Source organism: Cyprinodon variegatus, unplaced genomic scaffold (assembly GCF_000732505.1).
Source record: "Cyprinodon variegatus isolate N-32 unplaced genomic scaffold, C_variegatus-1.0 Scaffold98, whole genome shotgun sequence".
Classification (NCBI taxonomy): Eukaryota; Metazoa; Chordata; class Actinopteri; order Cyprinodontiformes; family Cyprinodontidae; genus Cyprinodon; species Cyprinodon variegatus.
Window position 1 is genome coordinate 741518 of NW_015150551.1, and position 21082 is coordinate 762599.

At 40.0% G+C, this 21082-nt stretch overlaps 3 protein-coding genes across 3 annotated transcripts; all 3 read left to right on the forward strand.

Moving 5' to 3' along the window:
- The first annotated feature begins 3704 nt into the window (after positions 1-3704).
- hoxa11 (homeobox A11) lies at positions 3705-5647 on the forward strand. Its single transcript, XM_015374162.1, has 2 exons — positions 3705-4404; positions 5106-5647. Exons 1-2 carry the CDS (start codon positions 3705-3707, stop codon positions 5336-5338), a joined length of 933 nt encoding a protein of 310 aa, XP_015229648.1. The 3' UTR covers positions 5339-5647.
- Positions 5648-12156: 6509 nt separating this feature from the next.
- hoxa10 (homeobox A10) lies at positions 12157-14418 on the forward strand. Its single transcript, XM_015374164.1, has 2 exons — positions 12157-12967; positions 14144-14418. The coding sequence occupies exons 1-2, from the start codon at positions 12172-12174 to the stop codon at positions 14416-14418; spliced, it is 1071 nt and encodes a 356-aa protein (XP_015229650.1). The 5' UTR covers positions 12157-12171.
- Positions 14419-18900: 4482 nt separating this feature from the next.
- LOC107084344 (homeobox protein Hox-A9-like) lies at positions 18901-20133 on the forward strand. Its single transcript, XM_015374144.1, has 2 exons — positions 18901-19484; positions 19790-20133. Exons 1-2 carry the CDS (start codon positions 18959-18961, stop codon positions 20029-20031), a joined length of 768 nt encoding a protein of 255 aa, XP_015229630.1. The 5' UTR covers positions 18901-18958; the 3' UTR covers positions 20032-20133.
- Positions 20134-21082: the final 949 nt, after the last annotated feature.

A 21082-nucleotide genomic window follows, 5' to 3' on the forward strand; every position in this document is an offset into this window, starting at 1 on the left:
CTATTGCTTAAATTCATGTCATTCAATTAATCAAATTCAGCCGCGCCAAGAAAAATAAAAATGGTTTACTTATTAAATCACCTATTAGCAGGGGGAGGCAGAAATGTAGGGCCTCACTCCGATTTACGCAAAGACGCATTTACCAATTTAGGGAGAAAACGCCCCTTAGAGCTTGAATTCAGCACTAATCTTCTATATTTGCCTCATCAGCGCATTTTCCCTTATGTTTGAGCTTCTTTTTTGGGGAGTGGGGGGTCACCCTTCAGAATTCTACACAGTCTTTATATGCTGAATTAAAGAAAAGGCTTTTAGTCGCAGTTGCTGTGGCCTTCTTAACCATTAAATGAAAACAAAACAAAAAAAAAGGCTATTGGTCAAAGTCTAGGACGCTTTATTCCAATCAAAGACCGAAACTACAGGAGGTTACTTTGCTGCAGACAGGGGGCACATATTTAGCCCCCATTTACAGCCTTTTAGGCCTACCTGAGGTGGTGTTAAACTGTATTCCTACATATCCACCCCTTTACTCTCGATTGTTTACTTTTTGTCTGAGGAGATTTTATGGCACAAGACTATACATTCTCCAAAGGACTGAGCAAATGCACTTCTACCAGTCCTAATAAACTCTTTCCCCTTTTTTAAAAATTGTTATTCTTGTGTAATCTAACTTTTTAATCCAAATGCAATTGGATAAATTAATCATGCGTGTGTTTTTTTCGTCTCAGACTTTAAATATTGCGCAAAAGAAACTTAGGATAATAATATGGCTAGAGTAAAGAATGAAAATTGTATATCAAGTTAATTTGTTTCAAAATAAAATCTAAAAGAGTTTGTAAAATGAGACTACTACTATCCAGAGTCAAAGTACGAACAATGACACTATTGCTGAATGGCCCTCTAGTTACATTTGGTTTAATAAGCAGATTTTTAGGTAAATTTGTTTTATTTAGTAAAAAAAACAAAAAACGTTCTGGTCCCCCAATCCTTCTAGTGGACATGGCTACGTCGAAGTTTAAGTTCTACTTTCCAAACGACCCTGTAACATAAAGCCTGCGTGGATGCAGGAGGTAATTAAATGGAACTCCATCCGGGGCACGCTGGGCCCTTCGCTCTTTCTTAGGAGAGACCCTGTTCCTCCCCCGAACTTGAAGTCGACCGTAGAGACAAAGGTTTTGGCTTTGAAAGTTTTTCTTTTACGGATCCAACGCCAGACTGAAAGCCTGCTGGAAAACAGAACCACGCCAGAATACTGAAAACGACTTTTTAATAAAAAACACATTTGTCATAAAATGAACCAAAGCTTTGTTTGATTTCTTTTTTTATTATTATTTTATCAAAAAAAGGTTTCTGAAATTCAATACTTGCATTTGGAGAAACTTTTTAGAAGGCTTATTAAGCGTGAGAAAAATATCTTACCTCAGTTGCGCATGGACAAATGTTTCTATAATTATTGAAATTCCCCAGCTGCTGACTTTGAGTCCGCGTAGGTGGCGACTTCCCATCACGCCTGGCCAGTTTTGTGGTGTCTGTCTGGCTCTGCTGTGGAGAAAAAAAAGGCAAGTAGAATACTATAGCAGCTATAAAATCGAAGGTCTGTGCAGAGCTGGCTTTGCGGTTTGTTTCCTGGGCATCCTGTCCTCAATTACAGCTTAAAAGCTTCAGCACAACTCATAGAATTTGCCTAGATTGACCCTGAGAGGCGGAGCGTGCGACCGCAAAGACACTGAAGTCGTTTGTGTCCCCTGCAATGCAATCAGAAAAAAATCCAACCTTTAGGCAAGAAAAAAAAGAAGCTTGATATCGTTTGGTGTTTGCATGTTTTTTCTTAAATCCAGATGATGCGTCTGTGGGCAACCTGACTTCATTAAGCAGTGTGTTGTGTTTCAGATGTGTTACATGAATCCGTGTATGCGCCATCAGGCTGTGGGGGCTAGACCAGCCGCGGCGATCTTAATCCAAGCTCAGGTCTCTTATTCACAGCACATTAGAGTCAGGTTGCAGCCTCTCTAAAACAGGCTTCATGGTGGCCCCCCTGAGCAGAGTAGAGCAGGGCGGAATGTTCTTTGTGGTATGTTTACCGGATGAAACAGCACAGATGCATCTTTGTAAGCTCTGCACAGTTTTCTTTATTTTTGTTATTGTCTTCTGCTTGCTGAATACAGTGTTTGCATGTATCCATCCAGCAGATTTGAAATGTTTGTGCTGGTGATGTTTAAATACATTTTCTGCAAGGACTTTCCAAGTGATATTTCAGCTTCGACTTTAAATTAACAATGCAAGTCACAGCCATGCAGGGAATTATACATGGCGCATCCACCTTTGGTTTTAGGGTTGAGTAGATTTAGGCATTCTCGTTAAATGTTCATGTTAGTCACGTGAATAAATGAACAATATAGCAGGTTGAGTGTAATAATTAAAGGAGCGAGACGTATATATTCTCTTATTTGTATTGATCTTGCTGAGCAACGCAGAGCAGTTTGCATATTTTGATACGAGCTTAGAAAAACAGCCGTGCGTAAAAGTACAGGAATCCCAGGCCTGTTTTGGAGCTGCTAAGTGATATGATAAAACACGATTTATACATCAGATAATTTTCTAAATCTCCTTTTAAGCAAAAATTAGATAAGACCTTAAAAAAAAGAAAATTCGGGTCTATAAATACATTCAAAGCTAAATCCTGGGGGCGGTTTTAAACTTATACCTTTATTCCTGAATTCCATTACACGCCTACTTATTTTATTCTGATATTTGTTACATCAATATATTAAGCAAATTTAAAGTGCTGGTGTATTCCATGCCAAAAAATAAATGAATAAAACCAAAAGTGCATTGTTGTTCCTATAATTTAAATTATGTATTTTTGTGGATTTTAATTTCACCTTCGTTGTTTTCTTCTTAAAAACCCAAAAGGCAGTTATTTTGGTTTGGTGCTGAAATACAAAGGCACGGCCTTTCCGGTTAAAACATCATAGCCGCTACTTTGAACATGACCCTGATAACCAAATGCTCACTGGGACAAATGCTGCGCTGTAAAAAAAAAAAAAAAACAGATGATGACTGATACAACTCTTAAAAGCAACCTTCATAAATAAGCTAGATCCCTCCTTGGTTTCAGAAGACTGAACTATATGCTTCTAAAGCTTTAGTTTAGTAGTAATTTTGATTGTTCTTTGAGGAATCGGGCACCCCAGAAAACAAAACCCCTATTAAAGAGTCTCTTATCATGTTGATTTTGAAGCTTTTGATGCGTTTGGCATAAATTTAGGCTTAAATCTTTTTCCAACTAGCCACCAATGTCTTTTTTCTCCTCAGATGCATGTTAAGTAATTCATTTTAATCCGGCATGGTTGTAAACCACCAATGTCAAGCTTCAGGACACACACCAGTCATGTCTCTCACACTCCTACACACTCCTTCCCCTACCAAAGAATTACACACCCAGGGGCTCGGAGGCGCGCACGCACGCACGCCCACGCACACAACAACCGGAGCCTGAAAATCTGTCAATTCCTGCTGCGTGGTCACGTGGGCTCCTCCTTAGTGGAGTGGATGGAGATGGCTCTCCACGTCAGCTTACGTCTCCCAATTTGTGCTTAGCGAACCTGCTTCAAAGAGGCGAGAGGCACGGCGCTTCAGAGCCATGTTCGGGGCGGTTATAGAAGAATCTAAGCCCAGCACAGAGTTGTAGAAACGGCCGAGCTACGATGATGGATTTTGACGAGCGGGTCCCCGTCGGATCGAACATGTACTTGCCCAGTTGCACTTATTACGTGTCGGCGGGGGCCGATTTCTCTGGTCTTCCCTCGTTTTTGTCCCAGACCCCTTCCACCCGCCCAATGTCATACTCCTATTCCTCCAACCTGCCGCAGGTCCAGCCCGTCAGGGAGGTGACATTCAGGGACTATGCGGGCATCGAGGCGCCCGGTAAGTGGCCGCACCGGGGGAACTTGCCCCAGTGCTACCCGAGCGCGGAAGACATGGTGCACCGGGAGTGCCTCTCTGCGCAGACCGCGGTGGTTGGTGACGTGTTTGGTAAAAATAGCCCCTACCACCACCACCACCATCACCACCACCACCACCATGGCAGCGGCGGCGGGGGAGCAGCTGGCACCGCAGCCGGCTCCGCCGCGGCGGCGGCCGCCACTTTCTATGGGAGCGTGGGCAGGAATGGCGTGCTGCCGCAAGCTTTCGACCAGTTCTACGAAACGGCATACGGGAACGCGTCGGAGAACCCATCATCGGTGAACACCGCCTTCTCAGGGGACAAAACGCCTGCGAGCAAGCAGCCAGAGCAGGCGCCGTCCTGCCGGGACTCCGAGGCGAAGGAGCAGCGAGATGAGAGCAGCAGTCCAGAGCTTTCTTCCGGCAACAATGAGGAGAAATCCAGCAGCGGCAGCAGCAGCAGTACGTATTTAAACTCAGGGCTCTGCTTATAAGGGAGAAAGTTTGCAATCTTGCGCGCTGCTGTTAAAATTTTTATATGCTGTTTTATAAGCATATAAGGGTTTATAGAGGGCCTGTAGACCCCCTTCCATCTCCACCCCCACCCAGCTTCCAACAAAAGTTTGTTATAAACTGTAGGATCACGTGTTTGGAATTGAAATTGGCCGTGAAAGAAAGCAGGGCCATCATATACGTTGTGTTTCATTTTCGCGTGTTTTGTTGGACTTGCCGTGACGCGCACGGAGCGAGGATCTTCATATAGAGCAGCAGCAGTTATTTCCATTTATGATGACCGTGCTAGTTTTACGCTTTCTTTGCTTTAAAAGACCTCTGGCTTGTAAGAAGGGTAGCGCCTATGAGCTTGAAGCTGTGGCGCACATGATCTGGTCTGTTAAAGCTGTAATTTCGTTTTTTCCCCCCTCTTCAATGAGCAATAGAGCTAATTTCTCAAACATGTTTGCACAAATGACCTTGTTATAGTGATCTAGATCAGACTGCAATGGATTATCCCGCAAGCCTGCAACCCTAGCTCATTTTATCTTGTGCATTATGATAAAAAATTGATCAAAAATAATGTTTTACAGGCAAAATTCGTTGGCTTTTTTATAGATCTTCTGTTTATTACAGTGCCTACACTCTGATTTTTTCCCTGTGCTTTCCAGGTGGGCAGAGGACGCGCAAGAAAAGATGTCCATATTCCAAATATCAAATCAGAGAACTTGAACGAGAATTTTTTTTCAGCGTTTACATCAACAAAGAGAAGCGACTGCAGCTTTCGCGGATGCTCAACCTCACTGATCGACAAGTCAAGATCTGGTTTCAGAACCGGCGGATGAAGGAAAAGAAGCTGAACAGAGACAGGTTACAGTACTACACGTCCAATCCTCTGCTTTAGTGGACCCAGAAACGAGGAGAAGCACATTGCTTCGGTTCCCCCCCCTCCCCTCCTGTGGGACTACATGGGGTTTGTTCACAGACTCACTGACTTCTCCTCAGTGTACCTCGTGTGCTATACCACAGTGGCCGGCGACGGCAGCAATAACACTGCTAGATTGTTAATTTCAAGTTCGAGGACACCGAATGTGCTAATATGAAGCAACGATTCATGGGCCACGATTTTACGCATCACACTGATTTTGATAAGAGAAAAAGAAAACGTAGAAACTGGTTTTCTTTGTGCGCTCCAGGTCTTGTTTTTGCCAAATGCCCATGCAATTACGCCCTGATTGCTGTGATTTATCAGGGGCAAAAAATAAATAAATAAGCAGTCATTAATGGACTGCTTGAGTGTATTTTGTAATCAAAAATTATATTTTATTTCATTTTTTTTGTCTGTTGTTTAAATAAGAATTGTACTGGATTTAAACGTCAGGCGAATATGTTGATCTATATAGGGAGACTGGTGTAGTCTACATTGGTGTGACCAAATAATGAGTCCGTATACGGATTGCAATGGTGGTTATCTGTTTATATGTTTGCTTATTTATTTTCTATGGCCACTCGTTTACTATATCTTCTTTTTGTCACGGCTGTCCGAGTCCCGTCCACGGACAGGTTTGATTTCCCAACTTAAACCAGCCTTACTGATGTCTGACGGCCGCGTTTGGAAGAAAAAAAGGGGTTAACTATTTATAAAATGCGAACCTTTTTGAGCGTAAAGCCATGCCGTTGAACATATGCAGGCCTAAACCAGACTGATAAGCTCTGTCCGCTTGGATCCGTGCGGAGTTGCACTGAGGTGTTCACGCAGGTGTAGCTTAGATCGTGTCTCTCCAATCTTTGGACGTCTATGCATCCATTTAATGGGTAGTACTTGTTCATATAAAAAAACTAGAACCCCCTCTTAAAAATCTCACAATTAAAACCCATGGTGTCTAACAAATTTCTCCAGAAAAAGGTAATTAAAGGTCACAAATGGTGGACCAATTAGTGCCACTTTCCAACTACATTTAGACATCAGTCAAGTTCTTTAAACATTTATTTCATATTTTACTTTCGACTTTAAATTTGCTCAGACGAAAATTTATATTTTTTTCTTTCTAATCCATGAAATTTCATTGCAGCATTCTGAGGCGACATGTTGAGCCTTAATATTAATGTAAAATTTCAAATAAATGTTTTCAGTGTTAAACACTTTGCAAATATAAAATTTAAAATTCAAATCTTTTTTTTTTTAGCACAGAAAAATAGAGTACACAATGTGTCTTATGTTTAGTGCACCATTTGTGTCCAAATTTGATTTATAAGACGTTGTGTATCAAAACTGGTTAGGCAGTTTGAACAGTATTCTTTCACTATCAAAAGAATCAGGATTTCTTTTCCTCTTTGACATTCTAACCACATTTAGGTGTCGCTTAGGTGGGATGAAGTGTGATTTTTTCCTAGGTTTAGTCTTAGGAAATGTTGCTGCAGGGGTCTATATGGTGCAGTAAAGTTGAAAAAATCGTTGCCACTTTCAAAAATATGGCTTGTTAAGTTTTGAAAAAGAAAAGTCTTCATACACTTTTACCAAAGAAAACTGTCTTTTTCAGACCAATAGGATGTTTTTAGGTCTTTAGAACCACCCAAATTTAGCCTACAGAAATACACTAAATGTCAAAAATGGTTAGAAACACTTTTCAACCGAATCTAGATATCAATAAGTCTAGTTCTCCTTAAAATTTGCAAAAGGTTTGTTCTTAGCTGTAAACAAATTGTTTCATTTTGTTCATGTAGTAAATTAAATTTTCTGAAGCGTCTTAACGCTATTACCCCTTCAAGGCTTTACAAAAGATTTTGTGTTCAATTTTTTTTAATGTTTGAAGCTTCTTTCCACTTTTCTCTAAATATTGCTTTTTAAGTTTCAGTTGCATTTAACCTGAACAATGTTGCCTACGTCAGAAATGTGACACCTGGCTAATCCAGTCCATATTTAGCCTGAAGACATCTAAGTTTAGACTTGATAAAATTATTTCATCCAATGACCTTTCATCTACATGTAGACATTGGTTCTGATTTTTAAGTTGCACCCATATTTGACGTTGTTTTTCAAACATGTTGAAACCTTCTCTTGCATTTAGCAGGGAAAGGATTTGATCTGTTGTTGGATTTCTCTTCATGTATTCACGCAGGTTCTTGTCATTTTCAGAGTGTGCATTAATTGCAGCCTCAATCAGGGTAATCGCATTGAACAGTTGCTTTGTTATGGCCAAATTATTGTGTATTATACTATATTTCCAAATAAATAAAAAAATAAAACCGAGTTCCACGATTCCTGATGAATAATTTAATATTGTTTCTTTGCTGTTTTTCTTCTTCTGTTTTTACAAAAGAAAAGATATTGTCTCCACATTTACTCTGAATAAATACACAGAAAGAAAGGATTAGTTGGCCTGTTTAAATCTCCTTTTCATCCAATTATAGATTAAAGATGGACGCATTTTCAACGATTCCTCGTGTTATTAGACTGTATTGGTCATTTGAATATAAAGTTACTTTGCCCTTTCTTTGTCTAATTAACAGATTTGCACAGGGTGGGAGTAGTGTGGGGTTTTGTCTGTTGTTGGTAACATGTTTGCTTCCGTGACTCGTGATTCTTTTGCTTTTGTAAATAGGGTCAACGCATTAAACCAACAGCTTTGGTCTGCCCAAGTCGTGTATTATATTTTATTTCTAAATATTAATAACCCCCAGTTTAAATGCTTTCTGCAAAATAACTTAATTCCAAATTAAGCCATTTTATTATCTTTCCTACATGCTGTTTTTTTTAGCTTGATTTCACCGCCATGTGTCACATGCACGAAGGTAAAGTTTTTTACGCACAAAGGATTAACATATTAAATGCGCATAATAGTGGCAAATGGTTGCCCACACATGCAGGATTCAATAGAGGGGAATCACATGCAAAAGATTAGTCGTCTCAAATGCAAGTTGGGAGCAGCCCAACCATCCAAGGTCACCCAAAGAGCTCTAGGTTTCAATGTTTAGACGAGCTCAAGCAAAACAAAGACAATTTGTCTGGACTATTCAGCGCAAATATCAAAAATAATATTGATTTTTGAAGTTAAAATGAACCATAAACAGTTGAAATGTGTCTTTATATTATGCTCTGTGGGAACTTTAAGCCACCTCACGTCATTTTTCATCTGATCCTTAACCAACAAAATTGCTTTTAGTAAAAAGAAAAAAAAAACTTTTACGCGTTTAATTTCTTGCTTTTTTCAGACTAAGATCTTTAGGTGAAAATATCTTCCAGCCCTCTCTCTTTGGATCATTTAACAGTTTTTCTACGTCCCAGCTGTCATTTTGCTGACTGGCCCTGGAAACACTCGTCCAGCGGCAGCTCCTCGGGCGAGGGGGTCGCCATATTTGCTGTTGTTATCACAGTGTTTATGGGAGCTGGCCGCAGCGCATTGGCGTTCATATATGACAGTCAAAAGGGCCATAAACGCTGGGGAGAGAGAGGCTGAAGTTTATGGTTGCTTCTCTCTGCCATAGTCCGGCCTTGCCTGCCTTCCCTCGCCTCGCCATGCGCATCCTTTACTGCGCGTTGGAATTCCGTCCCTAATTACGGGACATCCTCCCCCGTTACCACGGCAACGCTGCCATAAAAGCTGTCTGAGGGTCTGGAGCATTTGTACAATTGGAGTGCTGGTGCAATAAACCGTCTGAGACCCAAGGTTATTAACTGTTACCACGCAAAGCGACAGCAACGACAAGCAGAGGACAGGATGGCAGGAGAGCCTTTGCTGTGCTTTGCTGCGTTGACTTCATTTTGGAGGATATCCCCCCTCGATTCAGGTCCCCTGAACCAAGGACTTGGCGCTCCTGCCACAGGGCGGCAGTATTGGGACCAAAGTCATGGCCTTGGAGCTGCTGCTCCAAACGGAATGCAGGTAGGGGTTTCTCAAGCAAAACTCTGCAGCAAAAATGCCTTTTCTATTTAATTGGGAACAATTTTGTCTGTAGATGTGTTTTTGGTGCCAACTTAGTAGAACAAAAAGTCCCATTCAAGCCCTAATAAGGCAACACAAATATTCTAAGACATCCATGCTACACGTGCTTTTCATTTTGCTGAGCTTGACCGTTTTAGTGGCTTAGATTTAAGCTTGCCAACTTTTTTCCTGGAGAGTTAGTTTTGCACCCAGTCCAAATGTTTTGCATTAACTTAACCCTCTTCAGTTGATAAAACTTGGACTCAGATGTGCAAAGCATACATACACCATTGATTCTTACTTACAAAAACATATCACCACCCAGCTCTGAAAATGTAATCTGTTCTGTTTTACGCACAGTGTTTGCGTGCCAGATCCCACCCAAAAACTGCTATTAAAGGGCTCGATTTTCTTGATAGAGCTGCAGCCGCGTCTCCCTTTTCCTTCCTGCAAAGCAGAGATAAACTTTTGCTATATTCGGTGTCAGTTCTGGATCGAGCCTTTCTCCCTCAACCCCAACCACCCTTTGTCTGTCTCTCGTGAAAAATAAATGCTTCCGCTGGATGTAATAAAACGCCGCATTATTGTTCATAACTGCACTCAAGACGAACATGATACGAGTCAAGCGGCCTCCTCGGCCACCATTATATGGGTCTGATCAAAGCCATCGGTTGAGGTAAAGTGTTTTCAGGGTATAATAGCACGGCAGCTGTGAAAATGAAGATTTAATAGCAACAATTAATAACGGTAACACAAAGATATCGATAGCTGCCCTCCACTTCCTCTTCCTCAGCATGAAGAATGCCTCCCCAACATGAAGTGTGCGCATTATTAATCGGTGGTTTCAGTTTCTTGTCTGGATCGTGTGTCTAAGAGGAAACTGGCCTCTGTGAGGAGAGATAGACATTTTGTCGCGGTTATTTGTGAGTAAATTTGGTGAAATGGTGATCCGATAAAACTGTGTTGCTTTAAATTGATACATCCAAACAACTGAGAGTAAGCATTGCTTGTGTCAGGCGCAGCAGCAATTGACAAATGTCGGTCATCGACGCGGAAAAGACTGCAGGTTTGAAAGTAAATTGCATCGATTAAAAAAAAAGACCTATTCATAAATGTTCTAATTTCAGAACAGCAAAAAAATGAAGAAACAAATAAAAATAAAATAAAGTAGACAACCCAGATTAAAAAGGAAAAAAAAGGAGATAACAGGAGAACGCAAAGGAACTCCTAAAATGTTTTAGGAAAAAAAAATATATATTTTTACATTTAAATTTGGCATTATACTAAAGAATAAGTTAGGCACAAAAGGCGGTTTTGGCGTAACTGACATTTATTAGGAATTTATATAGAAAGATAGATACTGGTTTTATCAAAACTAACACTATTACAATATAATAATAAAAAAGAAATTAATAAAAATAAAGATGAAACTATTATTGTCATAATTTAGGATTATTATACTATAGTAATTTTATGGTTCAACAAAAAGAAATAATACTAATAGAAATAAGAAAAAATGGAAAGACATGTTAATAATAATATTATCATTATTGATATTTTCTAGGGTTTGAATAAACAATATACCGTTAAATAAAGCTTATATATATTCCTAAACTTAAAAGGGACCCAAAAATGTAAATAAATAGCATGTATAAACCTATATAAAGATGATAAGATTTTGAATAGATTTACATTTTTAAAATGAATAATACTTTTCCATTAAATTCATTTTTAGTGTGTTTACTACTTGTAGGATGATCATCCTCTGTAAGAGAAAACTGAATTATCAAAGTAATTAAAGGAGTTTGATGTTTAGCAAGAAAGCAAGGCGCTAGTTTTTAGTCTTTGTTTGTCAAAAACAATATGTCCCTATCTTTTACGCGCAGAGCCTTATGGTGGCCTCTTCCTTTCTCAACATGATTTGAATCTCACGAGCATTATGTGATTGAATAATTTTAGACAAGATATGTGCGATTTGGCCAAAACATTAATAAAAGGGGAGACTTTTTTGATTAAAGATGCGTAATATGCAAAAACGTGTGAAATTGCATTTTTAGTTCATACCATACCATAGTTCATATCAGACTGATCATTTACTGTCCTCATGCTCAAAGATGCAATAGATCAGACCTGATTAAATCAATGGCAAATCCTCTCTACAGTCTTTAAAAAAAACAAAACAAAAAAATATTTACAGTCACTGACACCCATCGTTTTGCTATTATGTCTTTGTTGGTTGGTTATATGAATTCTATACATTAAAAATAAAAATGTCCACTATTATGAAAAGCATGTATATTCTAATTTAGCTCTATGTCAGTTATGGCGATTATGTGGATTTAGGATTGGTTCCAATTTAAATGGTTGCTAGATTTACCAGTTATAATGCTTGAAATGTAAAATATTCAAATAATTGCTGCCACTGATTGTTGAGGTTTGTGGTAATATTTGATTTACAAGCACTCTTTAAAAAAAAATAAAACCTGTCGAAATTTTTTTCACGGTTTGTCAATCATAAGCAGTGTTGGACTTTAGCATCTATCGCTTTTGCTCAAGTTTGTGGATTAAGCCGAAGAGTAAAAACACTGATTGCTCTGCTCTCTTCTTCCTCTGCCTGAGCTCCATGATGGATTTGTTTCAGATTGCTACGTAGCCTCGGAGTGGGAGGGGACTGTTCCTTCTTCCTGCATTTTCATTGGTTTTACTGTTCTCTCAGCGGCGAGGGGGGTGCCTCTAATCATATCCAGCATGTTTTGCACAAGAAATGTCAGCCAGAAAGGGCTATCTTCTCCCTTCGCCAAAATACACCACAATAATGTCATGTTCGGACAGCCCGTCTGGAAACGCGTTTTTAGTGGATTCCCTCATCAGTGCCCGCACCGAGAGCGGCGGAGGTCACTATGCTGGCAGCGCAGTGTGCGTGCCGCACAGCGCCACAGCAGAAGTGCCTTACGGACTACACAACTATGGATACTTCCCAGGTATGACCAAACGGAGTGAGGTGGGTCCCCAAAATATGGTCCCCGCCTCAGGTTCCTACATGTCCAGCATGGAGATGTGGATGGACGCGCAGAGGTCATGCCGTATGGACCAAGAACACTCTGTGGGTCCCCAGGTCGCACCCTGCACTTTCCCGCAGAATATCAAGGAAGAGAGCACCTATTGCCTATATGAGCAACCCAAGTGTCCCAAAGCGTCCACCGCCGAAGATCTCACATATTCAAGATTAACTTCTTCTTGTACAGTCAACGATGGCGGCGGCGCGGGGGGCGGCGGGGGGTCGGTGCCTGTGCCGGGCTTCTTCCGCTTGTCTCAGACGCACGCACATTCTCATAAACTTTACAGCGCCAACAACGGCCCCCAATCAAACCCTTCTCATTCCCATTTTGGTCCACAACACCCCAGTGATCTGGCTCGCTTCCACTCGCCACCAACCTCTACATCTGCTCCGGCCACGGAGAAGAAAGGGAAGGACGTCGAGGAAGCCGCAGATCTGCCGCCCCAAGCTGCTTTGGGCACCGAGGAGGGGCGCGACTCCTCGGAAGGCGAAGCCTCCTCTGCAGAGGAGGCAGAGGAGAATGGGAAGGAGAGTGCAGCAAAGGCCAATAAAGGTAATCATAGCCCAGTCCAGGTGTGGTCGGCCTTTTTTTGGTGAAAAAACAGGTAGAGTGACGATTTTTAATGGCACCTGTCAGGTCTTAAATAATGCAACCGTTTTTTTGCATTTACTCAATCATATTTAGTTACTTAAACAATTGTTTCATGTTAGCAGAGTAGGACATAAAACAACCGTGTTAAAGTAACTAAATATGATTCAGTAAATGCAAAAATCGGTTGCATATGTTTATAAACACATGATATTAGGCACAGATCACTAAGATTATAAGAATTATTTATAATAAAGTACAAGCTAATAACTTATCATTTAGATTTGTCTATCAAAAAATTATCACGTCAGATAATTTTTACATTTTGGGATTAAAAATTGATCGTAGCGTAAATTGGCAAAGGCCTTAGTTGGTTTTGGCACTAGGAATTATTTACTTAGAAATTTCTTTAAATTTAAAATGTTATCCCCTCTGCGCTGTGGGTACAAAAGTTGTCTGCAGATATAGCAGCTTAAAAAAAACACTATAGATTTAAATATTTTAAAGACACTGGCTAAATTAATAGGCTAATTTAATGATAATTTTAATAGTTGGGATTTAATAGGCCTCCGCATGTTTGTTTTGGTGCGTTTATAGCTACAGTCCCCCCGCCACATATTTGCACAAGAGAAAAAGAAAATCAAAATAAACCAATAAATGCAGTGAACTCAAAAACTAAAGATTAAATATAAACGTCTACTATCTCAAATCTACCCATTAGTCTTTAAATATTGTTAAGCATAAGGGCATAGTGGCGCAAAGGCAAAACTACACTCTGGTAAATTTTTGGAAGATGCAATCACTTTTTCTTAAATTTTCATACCTATATATTTTCATATATAAACAAAATCTAGATATTTCAATCTAGGCAATTTACATTTATGTAAATACGTAAATTGTTATGCTTAGGTTGACAAAAAAAAGCTTTTGCTTAGACTATATAGGCGAGACTTAAAACACGTTCAGTGTTTTTGAGGATAACATTTCTTAAAATTTAAAATCTATTAATGCAGCTACATAAGAGTACGCACATATTTCCCACGCAAACTTGTTTTGGTGAACTATGTTTCCCCGGTGAGCACTACTATGATCTTCATGTTGCACTGCTCTAAAACATCCTTCTCTCTGACATCATTCTAGGGGACACAAAAGGCGAAAACACGGCAAACTGGCTGACTGCTAAAAGCGGTCGAAAGAAACGCTGCCCCTACACCAAGCATCAGACCCTGGAGCTGGAGAAGGAGTTCCTCTTCAATATGTACCTGACCCGAGAGCGCCGCCTAGAGATCAGCAAGAGCGTCCACCTGACGGATAGACAGGTCAAGATCTGGTTTCAGAACCGCAGGATGAAATTGAAGAAAATGACGCGGGAAAATAGGATCCGGGAGCTCACCTCCAATTATGGATTTTCATGATAAACAGTCATTAGAGAGAGAGAGAGAGATACAAGAAAAAAAGATACATTTATTGAAAGGCTACAATTCATTTCCCGATTCACCCCCACGCACAATGTCTCATTTATCTGAGAGATTCTCTCATCGCCCTTTATCGTATCTGACCTACTGAGAAAACCGTCCTTGGGTGTTTTAGCTCTGACTGTTTTTTGACGTGTTTTTGTATTATTACCTCTGTCGTGGGACTGGATCGTGTTGTTAAATCAGTGCAGTTACACCCCCCTTCCTCCCCCCAACACACACACACACACACACGCGTAAAAACGCAAATTATTCACCATGCTTTATTTTTTTGTTGGGTTCATATAGATTCAATTCCTATTGAGCTTACTTCTAAATTTGAAATAAATAAAAAAATTCTCCATTCTGAGAATTTGAAATTGCGTGACAAAAATAATAATAAAAATCCTCTAAAATGCACAATTACCACAATTAATATTGAGTCAATGCAAATCAGTCCGAATGTGATTAGATGTGTGGTTTCCTGATATCGGCCGTCTCTATATGTACCTCATACATGTATAAATTGTAACTTTATTCCTACTAGGAAGAAGGAGGAATATTTTTGTTGTATATTTCTGTGTATAGATGAACCTGTATTTTTTTTTGTTTTGTTTATTTGTTTATTGTGTAATGTCCAATAAATTATCAGCTCGGGCTCAGGACTAGCTGCCTGAATTTGTGGCTATAATTATATGTTTTGTTAAAGAGGTTTTAAAAAAAAAGTGTTTCCTGAATAAATAATCAAAGTAAAAAAAAAAAAAATCAAACAGACTTCCTAGTACTGCGGATTCTTTTGTTTTGTTGAGAATGGAGCGTTTCTGAGACTGGCTATCGGAAATAATTAAGATATTAGGCTGTATAAGCCGCCCTGCTGCATGCCCAGCCGGCTATTGTAGAGTTTTATGACTGGCTGGTATATGAGCTTTCTCCCTCTCCTCGAAGAGCTGCTTCAGTCGTGAGAGAGCCTTTCACACGGAGAGGAGGCCTGGCTCACAGGCTATTAAAATCCGAATGCATTGTGGATAAACTGTTCCAATGCGCTTCTGTCTGGGATTACAGGAGATAAACACATTGAGGATTCGGGTGAGTCCAGTCGCCTTTGTGATTCTGGTTGCTTTTTGGTTTTGTTTTGCTTTGTCTTAGAGACACATCTAGACATGGAATATGTAGAATGCTGTATAAATGCGCGCTGTTTTGCTTTTTTGAAACATTATGACGGAAGTGATCACCAAGGCGCATTGCGAACCGGCCGATTGTGTTCCACTTGAGGCCCCTGATCGACTGTCGAGTGGTTTAGGTAGTTTCATGTTGTTGGGGTCCATTTCCTAACTCTGCAACATGAAACTGTCTTAATTGCCCCAGTTGGAAACGTCGAGAGCAAGCAGAAGGCAGCTTGGAGAAATGAGGATGGTGGGAATTATGTGTTTATTTTTTTTTTATACACGTGAATAGGTGTTTAGATGGATAGGTAATAATTTAGGGAGGGGTTTGTTTGCTTTTAGTCTGGGTCTAATCTCTTCCTTATTTTCCTTGTATTCCCTTAAACGTGTTCTTCAATATGGTGAAATAAAATATAAACTGCATTGGTGGCTGATATATGTGATCAACAATCAGGCGCAGCGTGCGTCTGAGCTTTAGGTATTAAGCTTTATGGCGTTTTCTGCTGGTAGTAGTGACGCAGACACGCCAGACAAGGCCTCGGTTACGACCACTGCAGCAGTGGAGGGGAAGGGGAAGGTGAATGGGGCAACAGCGACCTCCGCGGGCAATGAGACCGGATGCTTCCGCTGCGCAATGGTGGCTCCCAACACAAAAGGAGGAGGAATGGGGGGCTTTATGGCGATTTTCAGATCCGCCAGACAGGCTGTTATCTGCAGAAGCAAAAGAAGTGAATAGCCCCTGCGGTAAACCGCGGGGGTTGAAAAAGACACTCTGATTTAAAAGCTTTTACAGCCCTGAGAGCCGTTGGCGAAGTGGAGTCTTTTCCTGCTGCAAAGGTGTTTGTCTATTCTTGTTTGTCCATACGAGGTTTTAGTGCACAAATAGGCGCACTGCAGCTGCTCATGTCCTCTTCTCGGTTGTTTGATGTCTGCTGGTCAGAGACTCTGCAACTACAGCAAAGAAGGGATAAGAAAACAGATTGCACATTTTGAACACCTCGGAGTCTTTCCTATCCCACATCCTCTTCTGTATGCAGTGCAGAATGCAGAGAATCTACACGGCTTGAATTCCCTGTGGTGTTGTAAGGGTGTTGGCCAGACTCTGTTTATATGCTTGCATGAAATAAAACACCAGACTCGTGTAGCAAAACCCAAAGTTGCAGCTTTTAAACCCATACGACTACTTTAAGGCAAGGATATAATAAAAAGAACTCATAAAAGCAAACCTCTTTTTTTCATTGGGTTTGCTGTTTTGTGCGCCTGGTAGGCCTAATAAATATATTACTACGAGACAATATTTCTAAACAATTATTAGTTCATTCCACATATTAAAAATACAAAATTTCAAACATTTTGGATATATATGAATATAAGGCTTTCCATGATATTAATTTATGTTTAACATTTCTCACGTGTGGCATTAAATGTCTACAAATGTATTTATGTGTTTAGACGCTCCAGTGTCACTACATGACCTTAAACTGATCAGCAGCTTTTAAAAGGGTGGAGGGTGAAAATTACCCAGACCACAGTTCAAATGAACGTAAGCTCCATTTTAAAGGTAACATCGAGCTGCTGGCAGGTTTTAAGAGTCCGTTTGTTAATGGCGGCGATGAAACCAACATGCAATAGGGGAGCGGGTGATAACGGCGGTGTAAACAGTACAGGGCGTTGAGTTAAAAACAGTCTGGGACTCTATTTATCATTTACCGTGATTGTTCTAAATACATGTAATTGAAATTAAATACATTATTTTCGCCTTTCTTTTTATTCTTCATCAAATGATGTAAAAGGGTTCATTTAGTGTGTATTATTGCTTACTGCTGGACTGCAATCGAGTTTTTTTAAACGTTTTACTAATACAAGGATTTAAAGTTTATATTTCTAATTTAAACCTTTATCATATAGGGATCAAGAACATCTAAATTACACCACTGTAATTTAGATTTTGTTTGTAAACAAGGTTTTGCATATGACAAAATTAAGGAAAAAAAATAAACAAAGAACGGATACTTTTTTCCTCCACGATAGAAAATAATCAATTTATTTATTTTAAAAAATCAGCACATTAAACAAAAACTAAAGGACTGTTTATGGGTCGCCACCCGTCTTTAATTTAGGCCTTCTTTATTTAGTTAAACAATTATAAAAATTATTATTTGAAAAGTTGAAAGTGTAGAAAGTAAGAGCCTGCGCCTCGGTTGTTTCCTACCCCGTGAATCAATGAATTGCTTACGAAATTATAATACCTTTTTTTTTAGTTTAACACATTTATTTACTAAATCGGCTTCATCTAACTGACTAGATAAAAATAAACCCAAACAAACTGTTAAAGGAAAATATCTCACCACCTTTTCCTTTAATATTATGTTCCAAATCCCTTATTTATATTTAAAAAGCGGCTTTGAATTAATAGAATTATAAACTTTAGAATAAAAAAAATTTAGAATTTCCCTAAAATTTAAATCCTTTCTTTAAAAGTTACTAAAGTCATAATAAATTTAGGGAGCAATAATAAAATTACTCGTGAAACGTAGGTTTAAAAATATCCTGCACCATTGAATAATAATAATTATAATAATATAATTTCTAAAATTTGTACAACAACCAATGAAGATCCGATAGAAAAGAAAATAAAATAAATAAAAAAACTCGCACATTGGAAGATATTTCCCTGAGATCACGGAGTCCAAATAAAAACAGAGCGTAATGTGTTTTGCTTGTAATTTATCATCTCACTACTTCAGTATTCTAGTTGCAAAGTTCCTATTTAATACGCTGGATTTTTTTGTTAATGTGTTTTGGATACCTGCAGCAGCGGGGCGCTTACTTGTCCAATAAAATATCTCGTAAAATAAGCTTTCCAAATACATATTGTAACGTTTTGGATAACTAAGCAAAGGATTTGAATGGCTGTAAGTAGCAGTGTTATTGTTGACTTTTCTTTTTTTTTAATATTCATTCATAATTTTATCTCTTTCTCTGCAGATGTCCAAATCCTGATCATTTATAAAAAACAGTGCTTGTTATAGCTGAACAGGCTGAGTATTTAATGACTGCAAGGATTGATTTATCTTTTATTGTTCAGCTTTATGATCACGTGTCTCAGCTGCCCAATGGCATGGCTCCTTGGCTCCCCATTACTTTCCTCACTGTAGTTCTCCGTGCATGGGGCCAAGTTGCTACTTGATTTCTCCACATTGTTATTTTGTGAGGCTGCGCTTTACTGCGCGTGCATATATGTGTGTGTGCTTTGGGGAATGTGTGCTTTTTGTTTTCTTATGCATGTATCTTATTGTATGACTGCGTACATGTAAAATCGGTCTAATTTCCCTGCCATGTCGACGTCCGGAGCGCTCACGAGCTACTACGTCGATTCCCTCATCCTACCCGAGAGCGAGGAGCTCTCCGCCCCGAGGTACCCTCCCGGTGCCGGGCTCCAGCACCCGAGACAGCCCGCCTCTGTGGTGGATCACAGCGAACTCGGTAATTGCGCCTTCCCGTCCAAACCTCCCGTATTCGGGCCATCATGGAACCACGTCCCAGCTCAGTTCCCAGGCACCGTCTCCTCAGTTTATCACCACTACGGACATCCGCAAGGCCCGATGGGCGCGGAAACAGACGGCCGCTACCAGTCCTGGCTCCTTGAGCCAGTCTCTATGCCCGGATTACCGACGAGCCACCACCATTACGCCATCAAACCAGAGGGTCTGGGAACGCCGCCGGGATCGCACACGACGCTACTGCTCTCCGAATACACCAACGGCACAGTGGCGACACCGTCACCCGGAGAGAAGGACGAGCTGTCCGCGCAAGGAGGCGAGCTGAGCGCAGATGGAGAGGACAAGCCGGGCCTGGACCCAAGTAAGTCACTCTGCTGCCCGCTCTTTTATCTTAAAACTATTTTTATTCATAAAAGCATTGAGGTGAGAGGTGCGCAATGTCAGATGGCATTCTGAACATGCCATTACCTTATGGAGGCTGTCGAGGGCTCACGTTGCAGTATCAGATGTTATGGAGTGCAGAAAGGTGGACAGCTGTATTTAGCATGGCACAACTATCACTTTCACCTCTGTTACTGAAGCATTATTATAGGATTATTATGATATTGATCATTTTCAGAGATTAGAACCAGTGTTTAATATTCCCCCCCAAACATATATTTCCAGATAATCCTGTGTCCAACTGGCTCCACGCCAGCGCCACGAGGAAAAAACGCTGCCCTTACACCAAGCACCAGATCCTGGAGTTGGAGAAGGAGTTCCTCTTTAACACCTACCTGACCAGGGATCGCAGGTACGAGGTGGCTCGGCTGTTGAACCTCACCGAGAGACAGGTCAAAATCTGGTTCCAGAACCGCAGGATGAAGATGAAGAAATTTAACAAGGACGGCGCGCCGAAAGACGAATGAAAAGCGCGCAGATTGGCCTAGGATTACTTTTGGGCTGTGAGCAGAATCAGCTGGACATCTGGTTTTTTTAAACTATCTTGTCTTACTGTACAATATTACATCTTCAAGGATTATTTGTCAAGTAAAGGAAAAAAAAGCATGTGGGAGATTAGTTTGATGCTACTACCTTTAAATTGCACAATTTTGACAGTTCCCATTGTTTTCCTTTGTTTGTTTTTAATTGTCTACGTTGATTTCAATTAATACCTCGTTAAAGTGTTATATTAGTTGGCCTGCTCCTTTAAATATGCTTGGTTGTGTAAGGATGTTCCTAGCTAAGAGTGTGTGTGTGTGTGTGTGTGTGTGTGTGTGTGTGTGTGTGTGTGTGCTACGTTTAGTTATATTTGTTGTCTACACGTATAGTTTGTGGAAGAAATGTGTAAACTTTGTTGTTTATCCGTAAGTGATAGAGCTATGACAGATGACCATGAATTTGATACTAACTTTAGAACCGTAGGGTTGGGGTGGGGGGTGGGAATAGCTCGCATTTGTGTCTAAAACGCTCAGATTTCTAGAAAGATTCCTAAAATATCTTATCACAGGTATCATTACTATCATTGACTACCTATATATTTCAACTACCTACAATACGTTTGTTTTTCTTTAGGCGTCAGATCAAAAGTAGGGTTGCTATCACTGTATAAACACGTTTGACTGAATTTCAGGGACTGACATTTTCCAATTAAGGGACACCATGTTTGTTAGTGGGAGCAGAGGAAACGCTGTAGGCTGCTCACTGAATACCTCGCACGATCTGCTGACCGGCTGACGTTTGGTCATATATGTAATTTGTATTATTTATTAAAATAAAACAAATTATATCTTCAAAGCACGGAACTTAGACTCCTTTTTTCTTTGTTTTTCATTTATAAATGTTCTATGCGTAAAAGTATCCACAAGTTAGTCTGCGCCATGTTGATTTGGATAAGCAGGAATATTGAGAACTGTTGTCTTGAATGTATTTATTTGTGCTAATACTTTTGGATAGTTTTTTTTTACGTACTCAAAATGA